The sequence below is a fragment of the Delphinapterus leucas genome, chromosome 1, assembly GCF_059928025.1.
Source record: "Delphinapterus leucas isolate spDelLeu-1000000601 "Yukka" chromosome 1, BTC_Dleu_Yukka2, whole genome shotgun sequence".
Lineage (NCBI taxonomy): Eukaryota > Metazoa > Chordata > Mammalia > Artiodactyla > Monodontidae > Delphinapterus > Delphinapterus leucas.
This window is the reverse complement of record NC_143129.1, coordinates 54,925,559-54,949,810: the sequence shown is the minus strand read 5'-3', so window position 1 is coordinate 54,949,810 and position 24,252 is coordinate 54,925,559. Positions and strand designations below refer to the sequence as shown.

General features: G+C 48.9%; 1 protein-coding gene across 1 annotated transcript in view; it reads left to right on the top strand.

Moving 5' to 3' along the window:
• The window catches only part of CACNA1E (calcium voltage-gated channel subunit alpha1 E), a 645,631-nt gene that overhangs the window by 274,473 nt on the left and 346,906 nt on the right, over positions 1-24,252 (top strand). Inside the window, exon 9 of the mRNA XM_089910334.1 lies at positions 7,367-7,805. Within this exon, the coding sequence (XP_089766460.1) occupies positions 7,367-7,805 (439 nt within the window). The remainder of the gene's footprint in view (positions 1-7,366; positions 7,806-24,252) is intronic.

The following is a 24,252-nucleotide window of genomic DNA, read 5'->3' as shown; positions in this document are numbered from 1 at the left end:
ATGTCTGGGTGCCTTAGGGAAGTAGAAGGAGTGACAGAAGTAACAAACCCTGGAAAAGTCACAAATGCTCAAGGAATTTCAAGATACTCCTGTGGAAGTAATTTTTGGTCTACATTCCAAAGTAGTTGTGTTTAAAAAAAAAAGTAAGAAAAAAAAAAGTGCCTGTACTGGGCCTCACCCCTTGGGTTTCTTTCTGGATTCTTTCTGTGGTACCGTAAAGAATTTTCAGTGCCTTTATCACTCCCCAACACATAGTAGGTGCTCAATAAATGTTTGTTGAATGAATCTATGGGCATTTCTATGGGCACAGGGGTGTATTAAGTCTCCCCTCCCATGTTAAAGCATCTCCCTTCCCTTCTCCAAGTCAGGCAGGTCCTGGAGAGATTGTAAGCAGTTCTTAAAGCAGAACAGTAAAGGCAAATATTCAAGCAGATTGGAAAGTTGCAAGCAAAAGCCCCTTAAACCCACTCCTACCCACTCAAATGTAGTTGTAAGGATCTCTGCAGAAGCCAGATCTTTAAGGGGACTAATTTACCACAATAGCAAAATTATGGTATGGGAAATTGCGGAGTGTCTTTCTTTCAACCTACGTTCCTTCCCTCCTCTCCCCCCACCCCCGTTCCTTCCTTTTATAAATCTTTATTGAATGCTTACAGCGCTGGGTGCTAGGGATACAGCGGTGGATAAAGTCGTTGTGGCCTCTGCCTTTATGTAGCTTGAAGGCCAGTGTGTGTGTGAGGGGGCGTGGTCATTCATCAAAGGACTGTAAAGATAGATGTGTCTGTGGTATGAGCCTGCTGCATAATTGATTAGGCCCCACCAACACTTGGCACTGTTGAGGTCTTGTTTTCGGAATCATCAGGATCCTTTGGTGAATTGATTGTCACACCACTTAGGGTTTCTCCTTTCCTTTTGTGTAAAATATATCTGTTTATCTCTCTCTGTGCACATTATGATGTGGCTAATTTTCAGCAATTGATTAATACTTCATTGGATTGGCCAATATTCCATGTATTTGACATATTTGTGAACATTTGCGTTTCGATTCGCTTGTGTGGTTATATCACAATGCAAGTAGCAATAGTGTGACGCAGACGATCAATACTGTTTTCTCCTCCCTGTCCTTGGCACTCAGGTAGACAGCATTTCTGCTGTTCTTCGGCTGAGGAGGGCCAGGAGACAGTTCTGGCTAATGCAAGAGGGGAGAATTGCTATCCATCGCTTCCAGGTCTGGCCTCAAGACCTTTTGCAATGTCCCCCAAGTGCTTTTTCTTTTTCTTTTTCTTTGTCTCCAGGCTGGAGAGAAAAAGTCTGATGGAGGACTCTGAGGCTCTAGGCTCAGGTGTTAGCTGCCTGTTTTTGTAAATAAAGTTTTATTGAAACAGCCACATTCATTTGCCTATGTATCATCTATGGCTGCTTTTACACTACAAAGGCAGCAGTGAGTATCCGCAGCTGAAACTCACGACCTGCCAAGCCTAAAATATTTACTTTCCAGCCCTTTAATAAAAAAATGCCATCCTTAGGGGATGACAGAGCCCCTGAATGAAATAAATCTGGGTCCCAGAATGACATCATGGAGCAGAGTCTCTCTTTTTCATCTTCTAGGCCAACTCGCATTATTAGACTATGACATGAGAGAGAAAGAAACCTTTACTGTATTAAACCACAGATATTTTGGTGTTGTTACTAGCATTACTTACTCTAATAAAATGTCATTTGCATAATAAAAAATGAGAGCTAACATTTATTGGGCGTCTCTACCAGGTACTGTTCTACGTGTTTATATATTCAGTTCCCAAAACAACCTTATGAAGTATCTACTCTTAGTGACATTTTAAAAATGAGGAAATGAAAGACTATGTCATTTGCTCAGGAATTCATTTGGTCAGAGGGGAGCTGGGATTCATATGCAGGCAGCTTGGTTTCAGCATGCTAACTCCTAGACTCTCTTCTTTGCTCCATATTTACATAATTCCCATCTCCAAGTTCTTTCCCAGGGGCTATCTTATTTGATTCTCACCACAGACTTCTGTAAGACAGTTTATATTATTATCCATGACAATATATTATATAATTATAGAATATATTTATTATTAACTGTTGTATAATGTAACATAAATTATATAATGATTATTATTATCATTGTTCGGGAGAGGAAACTGACCTAGAAAGCTTGCTTGACTAGCAAATGGCAGAACTATACCCCGAGCCCCGAGCTGCTGACACCAAATCGAGGCTCTTTTCCCTCCTTCAGTGCAGCAGACGTAGTGATCACTCCATGTTTGAAGTCGTGTGTTTTCCTTGGGTCTTGGTTTCCGTTCAAAATGCACCAGCTGTCAAATGCTGTTGGACATTAGCCCATCCTTGAACAGTCACCATAACAACACAGACATATGGAGAGGGATGTGGGAGGGGCAAAAACTGACGCCAGTCGAGGGGAGAATGGAGTTTTGCAGGGAGCGTGGGTGGGTCAAGGAACTCATCTTGGATGTCTTTTGGTCCCTTCACTTCATGATGTAGATTGAAAATGGGTGAAAGGAACACTGTCCTACCTACCGGGCCTTTAACCTCCTAATTCATTACTTCTTACCAACTCAGCACAACCTCTCAGGACTATAGGCTGCTTTTAGGACACTGTTTCTCAAGACGTGATTCCTGGGGGTGGCGGGGGTAGGGTGGTGCTTATTAAAATTGCAGATTCCTGAGCCCACCCAAGGCCTATTGCATGAGGATCTCTGGAGGGAGGTCCCAGGAATCTTCTGTTGTAAAACCAGCAATGGAGATGATTCTGAGGTTCACTAAAGCCTGAGAACCACAACCTTGGGAGGTTACAGCAAATGAACTAACCCAGCTTTTACTCCTCCTTTGTAGTCAGGTAACAAGCTGGCTCAGATAAGAATCCCTAGATGAATACTTATCACTATACCAGGAATGTTCCTCTCTGAGCAGGTGGGTGAAGATGAAGAGTAGAGTTATTCCTTGCCTTTTCTTTCACTGGGCAGGAAGCCCATTCATTGTGTCAGTTCTCTTCTGTAGAGCATCATTTTTAGAAAAGAAGTCAGAACGGTATCTCAGTTGTGTAGTATCTTATTTTGAAAAGTGTTGTCCTCTTGGGATTGTTCATTTCTTACAGTTGGGATGGGGACCTCTCTGCCCTCTTCCTGCCCAGGGCAGACAAAGGGCACAGGGCTGGGATATGTCAGGTCCAGCTCAGGCACATATGTGTGCCCACCGCTCACCTTTTACTGCCTATCAGTCCCATTTCTGTTCACTGTCTCCCAACCCATGCTGCTGGGTGGTGTGTTCCATGGTGATTTCTTCCTCCTTGCTGAACTCAAAGCTTTCAGGGTATAAAGGCAGTACATCATAAGAACATTGTGACTTCCTAGTGTATCCATTTCTCAGAAGGTGGCTGGAAGATGCACATGTTCTGGAAGAATTAGAAAGTGAGGGGTGAGAGTGGGATGGGCATGAACCCAATGAGAGGAAGATGCATGTCTTCAACATGGCAGACTCACCTGCTGGGCCTGAGAGGCCAAGGGGATGCCTGGGCCATTATTACTAAAGCAATCAAAAATAGATGAATAAAATTAAAACTCTTGATAGAATATAAAGGGAAAGATGGTGCAAAGAACATAATGTTCCTTTGTGGAGGAAGATCTCGACTTCGGCTCTGAGGGGAGAGAGGGGAGAAGGTTTCAGAGGCAGGCTGGAGTGTGACTACTGGCTCTAGCATCTTTGGCAGTGCAGGGTACTTGGGGTAGGGGTGGAAAGGAGAACCCTTACCCTGCTACCCCATGTGGCCTGACAAGCAAAGGAAGAGTTTTTAATGGAGCTGCTGGATTGCAAATGTGTCACTAAGCCCTCTTCCTCCTCAGGACCCCTATAATTTAAGATCCCATCCCCTGCGCGTTAGCCAAAAAAAAGCAACAAAGAGAGAAGAGGTAAGTGGAAAGCAACGTTAGAGGAATAAGACAGGTGCCCTCGGGGCTTTCATGAGCTCATTCTTAGGTCAGTATCTCAGAGCAGCGGGACCTGTTTTCCTTACCCTAGGGACTGGGGCTGGGGCCCACAGGACAGCAACTTTGCCCTCAGGAAGCTTTTTACTTGGTGTGTCCACCCTTGATTCTGTTTTGTGGATCTCCATCCTCTCTTTTTGCCTGCTGCTCTGTAGAACCTGCTCCTATGGGCACAGACTGAGTGACAATGATGGTGTCCAAGAGGTGCACTTGAAAGGGCAAAGTTTACAGAAGTTTATAAGTCAAGTTTTATCAGAACACAGTCAAACATTCATTTACATATTGTCTGGTTGCTTTCAGGCTACAACAGCAGAATCTGAGTATTTGCAACAAAGATTGCATGGCCTGCGAAGTCTAAAATATTTTACTATCTGGTCCTTTACAGACAAAGTTTGCCTGTCCCTCTAGATCTAGAGATCTCGCACTGGCTTTAAGTGCTTAGCCCCGAAGTGACGTGCATACTCCACTCACAGCTCACTGGGCAGCACGGTCACTTGACCCTGCTCAACCATAGGGGGCCGGAAGTGCATCCTATTATATCCTAACCAGACTCTTGGGCCAACAGTACCAATGACCACCACAGCAATCTACTATGTGTTGAACTCTGTACTAGGGGCTGGATATAGAAAGATAAGACAAAATCCCTGATCTCAAGGAACTCAAGGAATGCCAGAATTGGGGGGTTGGGGGAAATCTAAGTATAGAGTAGATTCAAATGTCCTTCCCTGGAAGATGTAGACTCTGTCTTGTCTAAATTGCCTGAGATGAAAGATGTTTTCTCAGCTTGATGATAGCCAGACCTGGGGACTGGCCAGCTTGGCAGGCAGTGGGAGCGACAGATTCCCCTGATGAACATTTATATCAATAATAGAAGGGTTGTTTAACAGGAATTCTTAAAGGAAAGATGAGATAATTTCATGTTTTGATATTTGTAAAATTGATTCAGTTGAAGCGGGAGCGCTGTGGTGCATATTATTGCTGCTGTAATTTTGGCAAAGATGTGACTCAACTTGGCAGAGTGTCTGGGAAGGGGAAATCCAGGAAGGAGGGAGAGGGTGGGCCAGGAAGCATAGACAAGAAGCCAGGTCCTGGTGGCCTGGTGGGAGCTGAGAGGGTGGCCCAGGAGCCTCTGCTATAGGGCGACATGAGGAAGAGGAGGCTGCAGGCCGCAGAACCTGAGACTGCTTGGTTTTCTGGCGGTGCTGAAGCTTGCGGAGCGAGTGGGAGCAGCCCGGGAGGGGTGCGTGCGTGTGTGTGCTGGAGGAGAGACATTTAAACATTGTAGGAATGAAGGATAAATTTAAAATCCATCAAGCAGAGTTGAGACAGAATGACAACGTGAGGAACATGAATCACTCTTTCTAGGGACCCACCCAACTGCGTGCAGGATTGGAAATTATTTTCTCCTTTTCTCCTCCCTACCAAGCTTATCCTGGACCCTTTACCTCCCCTGGCCCTGTCCTCTTGACCCAGCTTGGTGGCTGAGTATCTAGCGCCGACCAGCACATTCCCAGGGCCTCCAGCCCAGTATTCCCAAGATGTTTGCTGGTAGGGCTGGGTCGACCAGTCCAGGTGCTAGAAATGCAGGAGGAGACAAGTAAAGAAGTTATCTCCCACCCCCTCTCCAGGGAAGTCAGGGTCTATTTAATGTTTGCATCAGGCTTGATCACCTATGCGCCAAGATCATCCTTCCTTTTTCTTTTCTACCTGCTTCCTTAGTGTAATGAGGAGGGGCCTGGAGAGGCATCTAGGGATTCTGCTTCATGGGGTAGAAGCAGAGTGATCAACACAGCGGAAAAACTATGAGCTAAATTTGAAACCTGAGCCCCCTCCCAGCTGTGACTTTTATTGCTAAGTGTGACCCTGGGCAAGACTGTCTACCTCTTTGGACCTCAGTTCCCTCACCTGTAAAATGATATGGCTCAACCATTAAGATTCCTGCCCATTTTAATATTCTTTGTTTTTGTGACTTGCGATTTGATAGGCAGTCCAGACTGGGGAAGGTGGGGCGGGGTCTGGAGGGCAGCGTTCTGGGAAGATGCCTCCCCTGGGGGCTCAGCATAGCCCTCAATTCCTAGTGGGTGCTCACTAAGCCCTGTACGAGTGATTTGGATGCCAGGGCTCCTCCCAGCGTGTAGAGCAAATGGCACTTCTTGGAGCCAAGGGGGCATGTGTGTGCCACTTGTGTCACTAGGGGCGTGGTTTGGAACATGGATGGGAGAAGGCTGGGAATTCAGGTGTTGGGCTCTTGGCTGGGAGGGAGACAGTCGGTAGAGATCTGGAAAAGGTGCTAAGTTCAGGTTCTCTCAAGTCAGGACTGTCCCCCAGACCTCAGACTTGCTATGGGAACTCTTTCTGAATCCTTCAGTTTCCCTAAATCCTCTCTGCGCATGCTCACCCCTTTGCCTGTAATCCTCTCCCTTTCCTCGCCGGGCAAGCTCTGTGTAAACCCAGACTGAGGGTCCCTTCCTCCACAAAGCCTTCAAGTGGACCGGGGGGCCCCTCCTATGAGCTCACGTAGCGATCAATCCTAGCACATCGCGTTGTGTGGTCAAATTCACGTTCTTCCTCTTTCTCCCACAAGGAGGATGTGGACTACATCCAGCTCATCTTGGCGTGCCCAGCAGCTGGCACGTGGTAAGCCCTCAGTTAATGTTGATTGAATGAGTGCATCTTTCAGAGACAAATCCGGCCACATCCTCCTTGGCATGGAAAAGGAGAATGAGGCTCAAGGGAGCCCGCCGAGGCACCTGATTCCACACATGCTCCCCAGATCCTGTGCGAAATGAGCATAAGGAAAGGAGGAAGGAACCCATGTACGGGACCCAGTTCTCCCGAACAGCCTGCCTGTGGCAGTCCTGCGGGAGACAGTGTGAGAGTTAGGGCAGCAGGTGGTGGGAGGAGTTGGGGAGAGGGTTAGGGGGATTCTTTCACCACAACGGGCCAGGAGAGCCAGGTAGCTGTCGAGGTAGGGGCTGAGTAGGACAGCCTTTGGCATTCTCCTCTCCTGATAGCAGCACCCTGAGACATTTATCACAGTTGCATACAGTTATTTCTTGAACGTCTGTCCTCTGCGGTAGACTGAAGTTCATGGGGCAAAAATCAAGTCTACTGTGTTTGACTCTAGACACCCAGCACGTGGCACACAGCCTGGTCCACAATGGATGCTCCTGAGTTCAACGATCATTTATTGAGTTCCTACTGTGTGCCAGTTTCTGGGCCAGGCTGGAAGCCTTGCCCTGGACGACAAAGTCATTAACCTCTTTCTCTTCTCTATCTCCCTCGTGCCCACCCCTCCCCTCCCCGCCCTCCCTCCCCTTATCTCTCGCCCACCTCCCGCGCAGAGCAATGTTCTGTGATGGTGCCCGACATGCGTGGACTGAGCCCCGGCCGCAGGCTGCTGGAGCCCGCCCTCTGCCCGGCTGCGGGCGGGAGCCCTGAGCCCGGGGCCGAGGGCCGCCGCCGCCACCGCCACGTCCTGGCCCTGCCCGAGGAGGAGGCATGGCGGCCCCAGCAGTGCGCCCTGCTCGAGGCCGAAGCCTCGGACGAGGCGGGTATGCTGCCGGCCTCCCCGCGCGCCTCCGCCGCCGGCTTCGACAACTTCTTCCCGGTGCAGGAGGGCGAGGGCCCAGGCTGGGAGGGCGGCTCCAGCCCCTTCCTCCCGGTGAGCCCCGAGGTGATGAAGCGGCGGCGCGGGGGTCTTATCGAGCAGCGCGACATCATCAAGGCCCACGAGGCGCACAAGATGCAAAGCACCCCGCAGGCGCGGCGCAAGGAGTGGGAGTGAGTACCCGGCGGGCGGGATTGGGGAGCACGGCGTCAGCCCGGCTGGTGGCCAGGGAGCAGCCGAGGGGGCGTGGGGACCGGGTCGGTGGTCCCGCGGGAACGGATGGGCCAGCGAGGCAGATGATGGATCTATCGCTGCTCCCGCCAAAGAGGGGCTTGACCCTCCGAGGTAGGTCCCTGAGGTCAGACCCGATTGAGCTCACTGATCAGCCCTAGGCTGCACGGAGCCTCACTGAGGCCTACAGCTGGTTCACTTGGAGCCCGCCCTCCCCATCCCCCCACGAAGTACACCTAATTTACCGAGAGCCTGGGCGGAAAGCCCTGGGTTCTGATTCACACCCTGAGCTTCCCTGAGAAGAGGAGCTCTATAAACCATGGAGAATCCACCCAACTGGGAAGCATCTGTCTCGTTTTTCCCTCCGGAATTGCTGCTATAACCCTCCTCTTTCTGGTGTCATTCTTGAGTGAATGATTACTTTTGGGGACAGGTCTTCAGTGGATAGAAGAGATTGACCAGGATTTCCCCACCCCCCCACCCCCCCATGACTTTATTTCTGATCTTTTTGTGTAGAGCAAAAGGATCTGTGTTCTGTCTTGGGCTACCTTTACCCTGATTGATGCTTATTGGGGACTGGGATTTTATTCCTAGGAGTCATAAAGTAGAGGAAGATAGTTTTTCATTTAATTCTCAGTCACTCCAGATTTACATCCCACCCAGGGACTTTGTCCTTCGGATGCCAGTGTTTATTCTGCATGTTTGCGTGTCCTGTGACCTGTATGTCTTTCTCTCTCTTGCCTTAGACTGAGTTGTTAGATGTTAGGCTAGCAACAGGTGCTTTTTGACGGTGCCGGTCATGGTGGAATTCACCTACCTGCTTTTGGTGGACATCCTGTATGGTGCAAATGGGGGTAGATTAACTGATCTCTGGTGGTCTCTTCCTATGGTTGTTAGTTCATTCATTCAATGACATGTACCAGGCTCCTGGGATTCAGAGAGGAGTTGGGCCCTCAGCACTCAACAGGCCTTCTCTCCTGTTGATCATCTTCCAGTGCTCTTAGTTTTAAAAACCTAACGTAGCTCTCTAAGTGCCAGCAACATTCTAAGCACCTTACCTAACTCACGTTACTTCTCATCATTACTATGAGGTAGGTACGATTATTGTCCACATTTAACCAACGAGACACAGGGAAGTTAAGTGACTTTCCCAAGGTCACTCTGATAGTTACTGCATTGTTAATGTGGTTTGAGGTTCGTTAGTGACTTGTACCCTGGAAGTCTGGTTCTAGAATCCATGCTTCTAACTCTGAAGGCACAGTGCCTTTTATTCTAGTTCTCGCAGTACTCCTTATCTCAACCACCCATTGAGATGCCATGGCAAGGGCACTGGCTTGGGGGTTGAGAGACATGGTGCTAATTCCCAGGGTGACCTTATAGGTGGTAAGTCATCTCATCACGGCTTTGAAAAATGAGTAGGAGAAAGTAGATGACCATTTGAATACGGTACAACTCTGATGGTTGGTATTTCTTCGTATTCCAGAAGTACTATATTTTTATGCACCTCTGTCTTGTCTTCTTAAGACGATGCTGAACACCTTGAGGGCAGAGACTGTCTTGCACATTCTTCATGTCACTCAATGCCTGTCATACGACCTAACTCAAGAATTCCTACAACACTCACTGAAAACTTAGCTTCACCATGGCTAGCGATTTGTGAATAACTCTTAGGTCTTTCTCTAAGTTAAACGTTTGCTAGTTGGAGGATGGAGTGACTGTGGGGATGGTGGGAGACTGTGCTTTCATCAGGGCGGGTCCATGAGGAGGTGAGCCAGAGCAGACACACCAATGGCTTGAGGTCATGTCAACCTCTAAGACTAGCGGTAGAGGAGGAGCCCACAAAGGAGGTGAGAAGAAGTGGCTGGAGTGGTAGGAAGAAAACCGGAGGGCACAGGGACAGAGAATCAAAAAGAAGGGTGTGTCAGAAAGAACACCGTCTGTGTAGGATGTTGCTGAAAGGTCAAATAAAATGAGGATGGAGAGGAATCACTGGGTTTTGGCAATATGGAGGTGACCTTAATGGGAACAATTTCAGTAGGGTGATGGGGCAAGGTCCCAGATGGAGTGGGTTGCGGAGAAAGTGGGAGTGACATGGCCACACCCTCCCTGCTCCCCAGCACTCACAGCCATCACTGCAGTCTGTTTGGAGATCTCTGTGGTCAATACCACCAAGACCTTTTCCTCACCACAAACTCCCTCCCCACAAGGCTCTGTGCATGCCTTAGTCTGATCCCCTTCCTCCTCTCCCCAAATTCCCAAATTCCCTGATATCGCACTGGCTAGGACTCATGTTCCATCATCAGCAAGAGCCTTCTCTGGACAGTCCCTTCACCTCCTGTTCTAAGTGGAACCTGCCTCTCTCCCAAGAATGCTGCCTGACCTGCAGCCGCGTCACGTGATGGGGGTCTTCCCTCCCACACTGCCTTGTACCCTTGAGCCTGAAGGTGGGGTATGTGTCTCCTCGCTTCTCACTGTTGCTTCCAGACCATTATTCCTCATACCTGTCCTGAAACGCCAGTTTGGAGCTCATGGCATCAGATACCACCCCCTGCTGTTCCTTCCTGCTGCAGCCATCTACAGACGCCCAGACCACTCTCCTTCATGCCACGAAGATTTCAGCTTTTGGTTTACTGCCTCTCTCCCCATCTCTTCTCCTGCCAGCAGTTCTTAGTTATTTCCATATCCACTTAGATAACTCTTCTTGTACCCTGGCCCCTTGGTTCCTTAACCTCTTCTCCCCGATGATTCTGCTCCATGCTTCCAGCTGAGACCTCATTTCCTTGGCTAGCCTGGACCGTGTCGTAACTGCACTGCTCCACGGTCTCAGTTTCACTCATCCCACTGTCTGACCATCACCTCCTTTCTGTCCAGTTCACTCCCTCTGGTGCTGCATTTCCAAGATTCTTTAATCTCACCGGCCTCCACAAGACGTTGATCCTATTACTTTGTCACTGCCCCCTCCCCAGCCGTATCCTCACTTCCCATCTTACCAAGTTAAACTCCATTGTAAGCACCAAAAATACTTTCCAGAGAAAAATGGTGACATTTCACTTGAGGTCTCCTCCTACTCTCTCAACTCTTTCTCCTGCCACCTTCTAAGATAGAGCCGATCAGTAGCCAAGGGCCAGGATGCTGGATGACTCCCAAGTTGCTCGGTAGCCCACTTCATGCTTCACCATCGTGGTGATCACTTCCTTGTTTTCACCCTCAACTTCCTTGCCCCTCTGGTGCTCCATTATACTGGTCTGGCAAAACTCCAGCCCTGCTTAAATCCCACCTGCCACCTCTTCTTCACCTGCACCTGGGCAGCTGAACATTGCTATAGCAAAACTCACAGCTGTGCTCATTGGTCTGGCTGTAAATTTGTGACCCCTACCTCAGGTCCACCCTTAGTGCTGCCCAGAAATCCCACTACTTTTCTTTTTTCATCCACCCTCACACTCTTTTAGAGATTAGTTCACACACTTTTCCCTTCATTCTCAAACCCCAGCATCTCTTGCCAGCCTATTCCTAGCTCATGACCACAATTGCTTTCCTACTTCACTGGGAAAATAGAAGCAATCAAAGAGGTTTGTATGAGCTCTCACCCGCATTGACCACCTGCTGCATCTGGACCCTGTTCCAGGCAATTCCTCCTGTTTCTGTGGACCAGCCCCTCATCACACTCCACGTGGAGGTCTGGTGCCCATGTAGAGCATGATAAGCCTGTTTGTCTATTCGCTCTATCTCTAAATTTTCTCCTACAATTCCCTCTGGAACCCATTCCAATCAGGCTTTTGTCGCCCTCACTGCAGTGAATCGTCCTTTTTTGCCTTTCCTTTTTTTTTTTTTTAAAGAAAGGATTTACGAAGGAGTTGGAAAGATAGTGCATAGAGTTTCCATGAAAGAGTCTTCAGAAACCCATTGCATCAGTCCTCTGCTCAGAACCCTCTAGTGGCGCTCACCCCACAGAACAAACCCCAGTCCTTAGCATCGTCTACAAGGCTCTGCGTGACCTCCCTCCTCGACTTTGACCTTGACTTCTCCCCTGCAAAGATGCACAGGCGTCTTCGACTTCATCTCTGTATCTTTTCCCCACTCATCTGCTCCAGCTCTGCTGGCCTCAGGCCATTTCTTGAACCCACCTCACCGCAGGACCCTCGCCTTTGCTGTTCCCTCTGCCTGGAGTGCTCTTCCCCTCAGAGCACTCACCCCCCACTTCACTGAGGCCCCTGCTCAGAGAGACCTTCCTGACCCCTCTCTGTTGAGGTCTCTTTATTGTGCTTTATTTTTCATCATAGCCTTACTATCATTTTCCCGACACACACATACGTGCACATACAAGCACATAGAGATACATGCACACACAGACACAGACGCAGACACACACACACGTATTTTGTGTGTGTACATTTGTCTCCCTGCACTGAAATGTAAGCTTCTTGAAAGCAGGGACTTTGCTTATTTTCAGTGTATAGAATAACGTCCCATATGTAGTTGACTCGCAATAACTGTTTGTTGAATGAATGATGAAATAAATGCACTGAGGGGAATTGATACCTATTCCAATCAGCTAGCTTCCAGGGAAAGAGGTAACTGAGTTCTCTGGGTCAGCTGTGCAGTTGTGCAGGTTGCTGACTGCACAAGGCCCTCCAGTTGAAGGAAGTGGAGCAGAGGAAGTGGGGAGTCTGTTCTCTGCCCTCCTTCAGGGCTGCTCAGGACCCCGTGTCTGTGGTGCACCTTGGGGAGATGGAGCCTTCTTCTCTCTTCTGCCTTCTGGCTTCTCCGGACTTAACCTTTTATAGACAGGCTCCTCCTGGCAGTAGGACAGGGCAGCCTGGTCTTTCTGCAGAGCATGGATTTGCTGCAGTAGGAAATCAGGAAGGAGTCTGTCGGTGGCCCTGCCAGCTTCCTGCTCCTCCCTCAGCTCCAGCCCCTCCCTAGGCCCTGTCCACCGCCCACACAGCTGACAGCCTATGGCACACGCACACCACCCGCTTTACAAATCCTGCCTCCTTGGCGCTGACTCAGGACTCTGGTGCTGCACGAAGCAGACTAGAAACCAACCTGGGCTGTTTCCAGCATTTTTGCTTTTGCCTGGGGGAACTAAATGCTGGGAGGGGGAGTTGGGAGGGTAGGAGGAGACTTCAAGGAAAGGGTCTCCGTTTTCCTGAAGACAGACTGTAGGTCATTTGGATGAAGCAGATTTTCTTGTGCGGAATGTTATTTCCCAAAGAACCTGTTAAAAGGTTTCCTCAGGCCCAATGTACTGGTTATGAGACCTTTTGTTTAACACTTAAGTTTTATAGCTCTAGCAAGTGGGCATGAAACCATGTTTTACTAATGCTGTAATATAATTCCCTCAAGCTTCCAAAATATTTTCATATATACTGTCTTATCTGACCCTCACTATGACCCTATGGACCAGCTACTATTATTTCTAATTTACAGAAAGGAAAATGAGCTGCAAAAGTTAGAGGTGGTGTTAGGTCAAAAAACCCAAGCCTTAATGACAGCTGCCGCTATCGATTGAGCACTGGCTATGTGCTAGACGCTTTGCATGTTATTTATTCTAATGGAAATCACGGGTACTATTATAAAGAATGGAAACATTTCATATGGGACTATTATTGCATATGGATTTGGAAGAAAGGAAAATATGTGTAACTTTAAAGTCTGCGTAGGTTGGTACAACTTACTCTATGAAGAGGGAAACAGTATTTCCATAATCATAGTACTTATCATGCTATATTGTAATTGCCTGTTTACATGTCTGTCTCTTCCACTAGACTGGAGAGCAGAGAAGTTTGTCTGAGTCGCGTTGTGTCTCCATCACTCAGCACAGTACCCGGCACGTAATAGACTCTTAATAGATATTTGCAAAATGAAAAAAAAAAAAAAAGAAAGATGTGATTTGACACACTAGGAAACTCAGGTTTGACGGGGTTACGTTAGTTGTCCAGGATCTCACAGCTAATGAGGATTCACACCAGGCCCTCTGACCTCAACTCCTGTCTTATTCCACGGGGGCGTTCTGCCCACCTTGGCATCCCCTGCAGTGACTACACAGCACAGGCACGTGACAGGAACCCAATTCAAACTAGTGGGGTTGATTCTAAACTTGTGCACCGTGGGACCTGGGGCTGATTGTAAGCTCTCTGCATTTTTAGAGTGGAGGAGAGTAATAATACTTGCCTTGCTGATCTGTTGTAAATTTTGGCCATATTTATTATATCACATATGCTGGTGTGGGTCCTCAAAATGTTGGTGAGCCCCAGAGTTATTCTGGGCCTCGCCTCTGCCTACACAGTCTCCCTGGGTGACCTCAACCAGGTCCACATATATAGAGATGACTCCCGAATGGAGATTTCCTAAGAACTCTTGACTTTTGTAGCCCAGTGCTAGCCCCGCATCTCCACACTGGTGGTGGTCTAGCCAGCATCGAGAACCTAACAAGGCTAAAGCAGAACTCTTGACCCTCTTCTGACCCCACCTGCCTCCTCGTTCCTGTAAATGGCATCGCATCTGTGCATTGCCTCAAGCCAAAGATTCTCAGGATCCTTTATTGCTCTCCTGCCCTTTTCTCCCGCTTCCAATCAGTCGGTAAGCCCCCTACCCACACATCTCCCAAACATATTCCAAGTCTGAGCACTTCTCCATCCCCACGGCTGCCAGTCTCTTCTGTACCACTGTCACTCGGACCACTGCAGTGGCCTCCCTGTTGGCCTCTCCCTCGTGTTGGCTTCTCTGTAATCAGGAATGTGTCTGTTCACTCACCAGACAGGGATGTTTATAAAAGATGTAAATTTAACCGTGATTCTGTGACATAACTTGCCCTTGTACTCAGAGTAAAATCTGAGCTCCTTTCTCTGCCTCACGAAGTCCCACACCACCTGGTCTTTGGGTGGCTTCTGGCCTCATCCCGACCACTCTCTCCCTTCCTCCCTATACTTTCGCCCACCTGCCTTCATTCAGGCCAGGCCCGTGCCAGCTTACGTCTCTGCCCTGGTTCCTCCCTCTGCCCAGAATGTTCTTTCTCCAGAACTTAACAAGATTGGTCCATTCTTGTCATTCTGACCTCAGCTAAAATGACACCTCCTCAGAGAGGCTGCCCTTCACATAGTCTAAACTAGACATCTGGTAACTCTGGGTCACATCACCCTACACAGTTGACTGCCTCCTCCCACAAGTGCCATGCAGCCTTGTCCCCTCCATAGTCACAGTGCTGGGAGCAATGCCTGACACCCAGGCTCTTAGTGAATATATGTGAGTGAATGAATGAATGAATGATTGCTCAATGAACAGTTGACATGGTTATAATTATGATCTCGATGCTCACCCGGCCTCTGACAGCCCCCAGACACGTTATGGGGTCCGGGGAGCTCAGGGCTCTGAGTCTAGACCAGCGTCCGCCCTTGGGGTGTAAAGCCTCATGGGCCGTGAAAACCCAGGTTGGTTAAGTTGCAGGTCATCTGGGCACTGTCCTCCTTCACACCTTCCTTTGATCACACTGAACCATGTGTTATTTGACCTGGGGAAAAATATTCAAGCATTCAGAGTTTCATTTTCTTCCTTAGCTAGATTGTGGATGAGGACGTTGACCTTTCTGAAGAACATGCCAAGTACTTAGTCCAGTGTTTGGTTGTTTTCCCCCTCATGTTGGGTTCCTCACCTTCCAGAGCCGTGACTTGCCATCACTGTCTACAGCAGGGCGTAGAGGTTTGCTGAAGTCCGTGGCACAGAGGGTGCAGTCAGGGTTGGGATCAGCTGCATAAGTCAGTGGACCCCAGCAGCTCTCAGGTGATGAAACGAGGAAATGCACAGTGCCCAGCACGTGGTAAAGAGTCGGTGTGCATCAGCCATTTCCTTCTTCTCCTTCCCTTTCCCCTTCCCCTCCCCCTCCTCCTGGTCCAGCTGCCTCATTTACAGATGAGGAAACTGGGGTCCTGAGGGCTGGGTGACTGCTGTTGCTTTACAGAAACCATTCTTCTGATGGCAAGGTCAGTGGACTGTGGTGAATGAAAAGGCTTGGAGGACCCAGCCCTGTAAATCCCACCCATCACTCCCGCCCACAGCCCTGCAGCTGTGCTATCTTGGGAGGTGGGACTGGGGCAGCCAGATTGGGAGAGACGATAACTCAAACACGCCACCAACATTCTCGCCAGCTTTCACACCACACTCAACATCCGTGACAAATTCTGTATAAAAAACAAAAAAAAAAACCCCAGACGTCTCAATCTTGAAGCTTTCTGGTTCGATTTTTAAAGCCATGTGGCCAATTTTTCTCTGAACTCTTGAAAGGCAGCTAACCCCATGCAGAACGAGTCAGACCAAGTGGGGATGTCCTTCCACATGCTGTCACTTGCTGGCAAAATCAGCCTCATCTGGGTTAGTTCTTAGAATACTAGAGTCTGTAAAAATGTCATTGCCAGAAGGGCACGGGGGCAGAGTTTTTGCTCAGTTGAATAGAAGTGCTTCGTTGAATGATCCGATATTTTAATACAATTTAAATTTGTATGCTTTGAGGAGGGCCAGGAAGGTCACTGCAGTCCCCATCACTCCCTACCGCCTCAGACAGGGCTGATTCATGCGTTTAGAGGACCAGCTTTGCCCTGAAGACACTTGAGCAGGCAGCCCTGCAGAGTTCAGCCCCCTCACTCACATACAAGGCATTTCAGGCTCTTAGGGTTGTAGTATATATAACAGCCTTGCAAAAACCTGGACACGTGCCAATGGAACACAGAAATCATGAGCCTTCAACACACTGCGTTATCACTAGCCAACAACACGTTTGGAAACCACGAGCCGAGCGGGGACCTGCAGCATATGCCCTGCCTTCTTGGAGTTCTGAGCAGCACAAGGCACCACCCCCCAGCCCACCCTGGGAACCAACGCAGTTCTGGTGACCCCGAGAAACTGGCTTTATGATGGATGGCCCTTTGGGGGAGCTTCAGCACACATCCTTGAATTTTTTTTTTACCTGTCTTCCAGGGATTTCAAAAAAATGGTCTCTCTCTAGGTCTGTTCTCTAATGACTTTCCTTTCCCTACTTTTTTTTCTCCTTCAAACCTTCTGGCGGTTCTGTGAAGGCTTCCCTCAGAGAGTCGGCTGTGGGGATACGCACGGTGGGGAGCTTAAGCAGCGGGGGTCCCTGTGCAGGTGCCCAGCCCCCTCCCGCAGTGCCTGGTGACTTTCACCCCTCATACCCTCTCTGCTCCTTCGCTGAGCCACCGGCTGCCCTAAGGGAAACCAGAATTTGTCACCTTCTCCAGAGCATGGTGCCAGGAGCTAGCACTTAGTGGGGTCATGTGAGTCTCTTTTGTCCTGGTTCATCCCTTCAAGACCAGGTCAGGAAGGAGGAGGCGGGGAGGAGAGTGTGTGAGCCTGCCGCCCAGCTCTCATTCCTGATGTGCCCCAGGTGTCCAGTCCATGTCTGTGCTTCCCTTTCTGGCAGCATCAGTCTTGTCTGTTTTGAGGGACAGCTGAGCGAATCTCTCCTCCCCGCCACCCGGCCATCTCCTCTCTGCCAGCGTGATCCATGCCTGGGTACCTTCAGAAGGAGACGTTCAGCCTTCTGAACGCGTCAAGATAGGAAGCGATTCTATCCCCTGAGACACCTTTTTGAAGAAAATGGGGAAAGGGGCGCCCTCTACTGTCAGCGGCACAATTTGTCACACTTTCCCTGCTTCTTGAGATAATTTTTCCTGTTTTATGGTGCCCCCAAGTGGCCATTTCTGTGTAGTGCATCCATTGTCTCTCACTTGGAAGCTTTTCAGAGAGTGCTATGTAGCTGGAATGGGCCAGAGCAGCCTAGGGGTCACCCATCATATCACAGGTGAGGACACCAAAGCCAGAAGATGGAGGGCCTTGCAGAGCTGGGTGAGCGCGCAGGGCTTCCGGCTTCAGTCCAGGGCTTCCCACCTCCCTCACTGCCTTGCCCTGCCCTTCCTTCGCTCACCTGGATGCATGGTTCCAGATGAGTCAGGAGTGTTTTTCTCTTGGAAGTGACAGAATGGATGAAGACACATGTAGAAAAGGACATACTTGGTGCTGAAGATCACACACACATACAGATCACCTGCGGTATTCCAGGCATTGTGATAAGCAAGACGTTTAAAAACGTCGCCTCACGTAATTTCTCTTTTAACGTTCAGATGAGAAAGCAGAGGTGGAGAGAAAGAAGTGCATCACCTTAGGCCCTGCGGCCAGTCTGCTGTGACCTTTGGCCTGTGCTGTTTTCAGGGGCTGCTTCTCCTGTCAGCACAGGATGCCCCTCAAGAGGCCCGCTCTCCCACCTGTACCGTCTTCCACCTCTCCTTGCCGTTGGCCCCTCTCACCACCTCTCTCCACCTCTCTCTTCCTCATTTGTTTTTCAAAGCCCAATGTGGAAAGGAATGAATAAATGTGGGGTTGGGTTCCTTTTTTGCTTCTCTCCCTTCCCTCCTTCTCTTACCTGGGAAGCCCCGTGTAGACCCTCTGCCGTGTGTACACATCTCACTACCGGGCCACGCTGCTCATCACCTGTTGATCTCAGCGATGGGAAAGCTGCATCCCTCCCCACGTTTATAAAGAATACAGGGAGGAGTTAGGTAAATTCTCTTTCTGTTCTTAGAGTACAGAAATACTTACTTGGGGGCGTGCTCTTTGGTGTGGGGTAGGGTGGCTGGACATACCTGGCCTGGGTATGCTGAGGTCAAGTCCGTCTTCATCCCCTCCCCGCCATCTCAGCGCTCCCCAGCCGTCATCCGCTGTGGTGGCTCTCTTCCCCTTATTTCTATGCTGAAGCTGGGAACACTTGTCTCTCCCTTTCTTTCTGTCATGACAGTGCAATCATATTAGACATACAGGTCTGCGTTTTGCTTTTAATTTTGCTTTTTAAAAGTTAACATTCTATCATGGATATCTTTCCCTGGCAGTTTCTAGAAAGATGACCACAGTGTCTCTTTAATGCTGCATGGTATTCCTTAGATGCAGTTTCCTTAGAACCACAACTTATTCACATAGCCCCTCTCCAGGGGAGTTTCCGGTCGCTCGGCGATTACGAGCCACGCTCCAGCGACCCTCTGTGATTGAGCCTCTGTGACACGCGCTTTCCTTCCTGTAGGATAGAGTTGAAGGAGGGGGTGGGTGGAGGAGGCTTTCCCACACTGTGCCCTCTCGCCCCCTGAGGACTGATGCTTCTCCCCAAACCCCTCCTCTCATCTTGGCTGCAAATTGAAATGTGAACTTTTGCAGTCTGTGTTATCTCTCCGGCCCCATCGGAGAGGCACAATGAATTAATAATATGCCAGCAGGAAACAGAGAGATGGAGTCATTAATTGTCAGTCAGTGTGCCCAACCTCTCCTCTCAATAATTAGCATGCTGACAGCTTCGGTTTTATCCAGAGCCAGGGCGATGCTTCGGGGACGCTTGTGGCTCAGCCTGTGGCATCCGGCGCAGAGCAGGGAGCCCTGGTGCCTTCCTGGGTGGAGTAGGGGCCTCCTTGCAAGGGGCTGGCTGAATGCAGAAGTTTCTCCAGGGAACCCTGTGTGCCTCCTTGGGTTGGGGGGCGGAATGGAAACAAGCCGGGGGGGGCGGCGGGCAGGGTTGGGGGTTACTGTCCAGGTGGTGCTGGCTGGTGTGTGCTGGCCCACGTGGCAGGTTTGTGATTCTGGTTCTGCTGCAGGCAAGTGACACTTGCCAGATTGCGTTGGGTGTAGTTGTCTCAGGGAGGAGCCTTGCTTTCAAATCACAGGCTCCCTCTAGGGGGAGGTGGCCCAGGAAGATTGCCTCAACATAAATACTGTTCTAACCCCACCGTCCTCCTTCACGACACGTACACTCCTATGAGGTGTAACATCTGGCCCGTGCATAGTGCCAGGCTTGTATAAAGTTGCTCAAGAAATGTTTCTATAAAGGAGACTGTCACCAAGAAGCTGTGTGACCCTGGCCAAGCCTCTTTACGTCTCTGGGCTCTGTTTGTAATATGGATTAGAGGTAGCCCTTGCTTGCTGTCTGAGGCAGTGTGGTCAGATGGCTCAGACCACATTATAAATTATAGGTGTGACTGCCTGTTTTCAATCCGGGCTCTAGCACCTGGGAGCTGGGTGGCTTTGGGTAAGTCACTTCACCTCTCTGGGCCTCTGTTCCCTCCTCCCTTTATTACTTAGAACTAATCTTGGTTTGATATTGACGTAAACTCCAATCTGATGAGAATAATTTTTTCCCACGTTTGTACGCTGTTTGACATGGAAATTTCTTAGGCCGCCTGGCTGGGACTCAGCCCTGTTCCTTCCCCGTCTTTCCAAGTAGGCTGTGGAGCCAGTTGGGGGCCATGCGGCTAAGACAGAGCCACATCCTCTGGGCTGGGATGCAGGCATCGCCTCCTCCTGCACTTGGCCCTGGCTTGGCTAAGGGCCAGGCTCTGTCAAGCCCATCCTTTACCCTCCGGTGCCTAGGACACCTGCCTTCCTTCCCACATTGCTCTGGGGTCTCTGCTCCCACGCTGCTGCAGGGGTGGGAGGCTGCTTGTTGCAGACCAGGTTCCGGGAAACAGACTCTGAGACAAGGATTAATGTGCAGGGTGTTTATGCAGGTTTGGGGGTGCTCTTGAGATCAGCACTGGGGGAAGCAGGATTGGGCTGAGGGAGAAGTTGGGCTGCGATTCGTCTCAACAGAGGCCTCAGATGACCTCATGGGGTGGAGGTAGAGGACTCTAGAACTTGGATGGTCTTCCAGAGTTGTCTGGAGTTGGGGCAAAGAGGCCAGGCCTTTCTCTTCCCTCATCGACCAGACACTGGATGCGTGCAGCTCCGCCCCCCACCGGCCCTGAAGGTGTCCTGACCTTGGTCCAGGTGGGCAGCTGCAGCTAAGGCAATTCCTGAGGGGGCTGACAGTGCGGACTGTGTGCCAACAGCATCCCAGCAGCTGGGGGAAAGGACCTGCAGTCCTGAAGGGGAGACAGGGCATGTCATGGCATCTGCCACACTGCTTTAAGGACTCCTGCACCACACGGAGGGAGGACGTCATGTCCCCCCCATCCACACAGTACAGACTTGCCTCTGAGCAGAGGCACAGGGGCTGGCCAGAACCTTCTGGAACACCAGCCAGGACCTGTTCTCCCAAGGGTGCTCCTCTGTTGTGAGTGCTTGCCTTTCTGCACACCTATGGAGATGGTTGGAGCCTCTCAGTGGAGGGTCTGGGTCTTTCCTCACTTTCACCAGCCAGGATCACCTGCCTGGCATCTGGGCTTGACTCTGCTGTCTCGGGCTCCTCTCAGATGCTTCTGGCAGCAGAGCTCAGTGGAGGCTGAAAATCCTTGGAATTAGGTAGACCTGAGCCTGTCACCCAGTGGCCTGACACGTCCTTCATCTTTCTGGGATTAACAGCAGCAACATCTCAGGGTTGTTTTTGTCTATGTATTTACCTTTACCAATAAGCTTCATACTTTCTTATGCTCTCGTGATGTGTTTAATCTCGTTTTCACTAACGTTTATTATTCATCTTTGGCTTGTCAGTTTGGGCTGCTGTAACAAAGTACCATAGCCTGGGTGTCTTTTAAACAACAGAAATTTATTTCTCGCAGCTCTGGAGGCTGGAAGTCTGAGATCAGGGTGCCGGCACGGTCAGGTTTTGGCGAGGCCCTTCTTCTGGGCTGCTGACGGCCGACTTCTCACTGTGTCCTCACAGGTAGAAAGAGAGCACCAAGCTCTCTGGCCTCTTCTTGTAAGGGCACTAACCCCATTCATGGGTGCTGCACCCTCATGACCTAATCACCCCCCGAAGGCCCCACCTCCAAATACCATCACTTTAGGATTTCAACATGTGAATGTTAGCAGAACACAAACATTCAGTCCATTGCAGTCTTTCTCTGTCCCGCACTTTCCTTAGGCTGTAGCCAGGAAGCAGGACCATCATTTACACAGTGAGCTTCAGTGACCCACCTATACCGTTCCCAGTTTGCTTTAAAAAATATGGGTGTCTAGATTCCAGCTCTGAAAGATTCAGAAGCAAATACTCTTAGGTGGAGTCTTGGCATTGATATGTGTGTATGTATGTATATGTATGTATGTATAGATGTATATTGATATATATATTTTCTACAGCTCCCCAGGTGATTCTAAGGTGCAGCCAGGGTTGAGAGCTTTTGACCCAGACCTGTGGCTGCAGATGGGCAGGCACCTGTGTCCAGCCTTTGTCAGGAGTCAGTCCCTCTATCATCTTTCCTGGGACATAGCAGATTGTCTGAGACTATCTTCTGAGACCCCCCACATTTTTTTGCGGGGGTAGACTGCTCCTGTAGGCCTTTTAGAAGGCAATTAGAGCATCTCTGAGGGGTTCTGCATCTCTGTACCTGTAAAATAAGGGGCCAAGGCTCACTGGATGGTAATTTATATCCTTTTGTCTGAGTCCTGGGACAATGGGAGGGGGAAGGCTTATCTGGACCTGAATCCAGTTTGAATCCAGCAATTCTTAGTTGTCTGATCTTGGGTACACTACTTAGTTCTCCTGCACCTCATTTTCCTCATATGTAGGACATTATGTACCTTACAATACAACCCTACAATTCTAGGACATTATATAGTGGACAAAGCATGTTCATTATGTCATCTAATTTGAGCTTGTAATGACCTGGCCAGTTGTTATGGATAAAATGAAAGGCTTAGAGAGATTAAATGTTTTACCCAGAATCACACAGCTAGAGCTGGGATTGAACCCACATTTTCGTTTACGTTACAACTCTGCTGAACATGGACCTTGCAATTTCATATGACTGTAAATAAGTAAGGTTCATAGAGGGCCCAGGGACTAACACTGTCACAAAGGAACAAGGCCACTGACACTTAACTTTTCTGTAAGTTCAGCCATTGTTAGATCTGGAACTGTGGTGACCTTTTCAGGGTTATGGGCTCCTCCAAGTATCCCAGGAAAGCTATGGAACTCTCCCCACCCAGAAACACACTCATATACACACACCAGCCTGAACAGTTTTTGCCTACAAATTATTATGAGTAATTTATTTCACATACATAAAATAGAAAAATGGTATTCCAAAGGAGTATGCTTCTTCCTCAATTTTTCATGTAGAAATTAATGACCATTTGCTAAAAAAAAATCAATTCAAACTGTACAAATAAGGCAAAAGATAAATTTAAGCTCTGCTTAAAAGTAAATTTGAATGGAAAATTGGTGTTTGCTTTGAATAAGGAGCTGAAATTGTGAAGTGATTTTTGATGTGGCAGGGGTACATCATCTTTGCTCTCCAGTTGCTTTTGACTTGGTTTAGATCACAACATACTGACCCTGAAACTCAGAGGTATGTCATTTTATCATTTTGAAGACATCATGACTCTTTTATAAATTGAAGGACAGTTGTTTTACCATATTGTGTTAAGTTTGAGGTGTATAGCAAAGTGATTGTAATATATATATATTATTTCTTCAGATTACTTTCCATTATAGATTATTACTAGATACTGAATATAGTTCCCTGTGCTAGTATATCCTTGTTGCTTGTCTATTTTATATATAGTAGTGTGTATCTGTAAATCCCATACTCCTAATTTATCCCCTCCCCCCTCTTTCCCCTTCGGTAACCATAAGTTTGTTTTCTCTGTCTGTGAGTCTGTTTCCGTTTTGTGAATAGGTTCATTTGTATTGTTTTTTAGATTCCACATGTAAGTGATATCATATGATATTTGTCTTTCTCTGTCTGACTTACTTCACATAGTAAGATATTCTCTGGGTCCATCCATGTTGTTGAAAATGGCTAAATTTCATACCTTTTAATGAAGTACAGGTAGCAACCTGGGCTTGCAGTAGGCATCTGAAGTCCAAGGAGCAGGTGATGGGAACCTCCAGTCTGTAGCAGGTTGGTCAGAAGCACAGGTAACAACCTGGGCTTGTGATTGGAGTCTGAAGTGGAGGCAGTGGGGGGCGGTCTTGTAGGACTGATCCCTTAACCTGTGGAATCGTAGGGTATCTCTGGGTCGATAGTGTCAGAATTGAATTGAATTGTAGGGGACACCCCACCCTGTATTGGAATTGGGTCCAGGAACCTAAAGCTCTACCCTAACCTAGAACTTACCTCCCTCCAGTGTCGGGGGAAGGGACCAACCCTCGAAACCTAACCTACCCTGTTACCTTTCCTCACCATCCCCTCTCTGTCCTGTGCTTGTCTCCTTTGTGACCACTTCTCTAGCTGCTGTTTCTCAGGTTAAGTACCTGAGGCCTCTCCCCGCAAGGCTTCTCTCAGCCTGGCCCCGGAGAAACCATATTTGCAGTCTCCCAATCTTGCTTATCTGGGCTGTTTAACATTCTCTCAATTTTGCATCCCATTGCCTTTAAAATCTTCAACCGTTTAAAAAAATGTAATGATATAGACTTTTCCCCTGTCATTACAAAAGACGTATTCATTGGAAAACAATTGG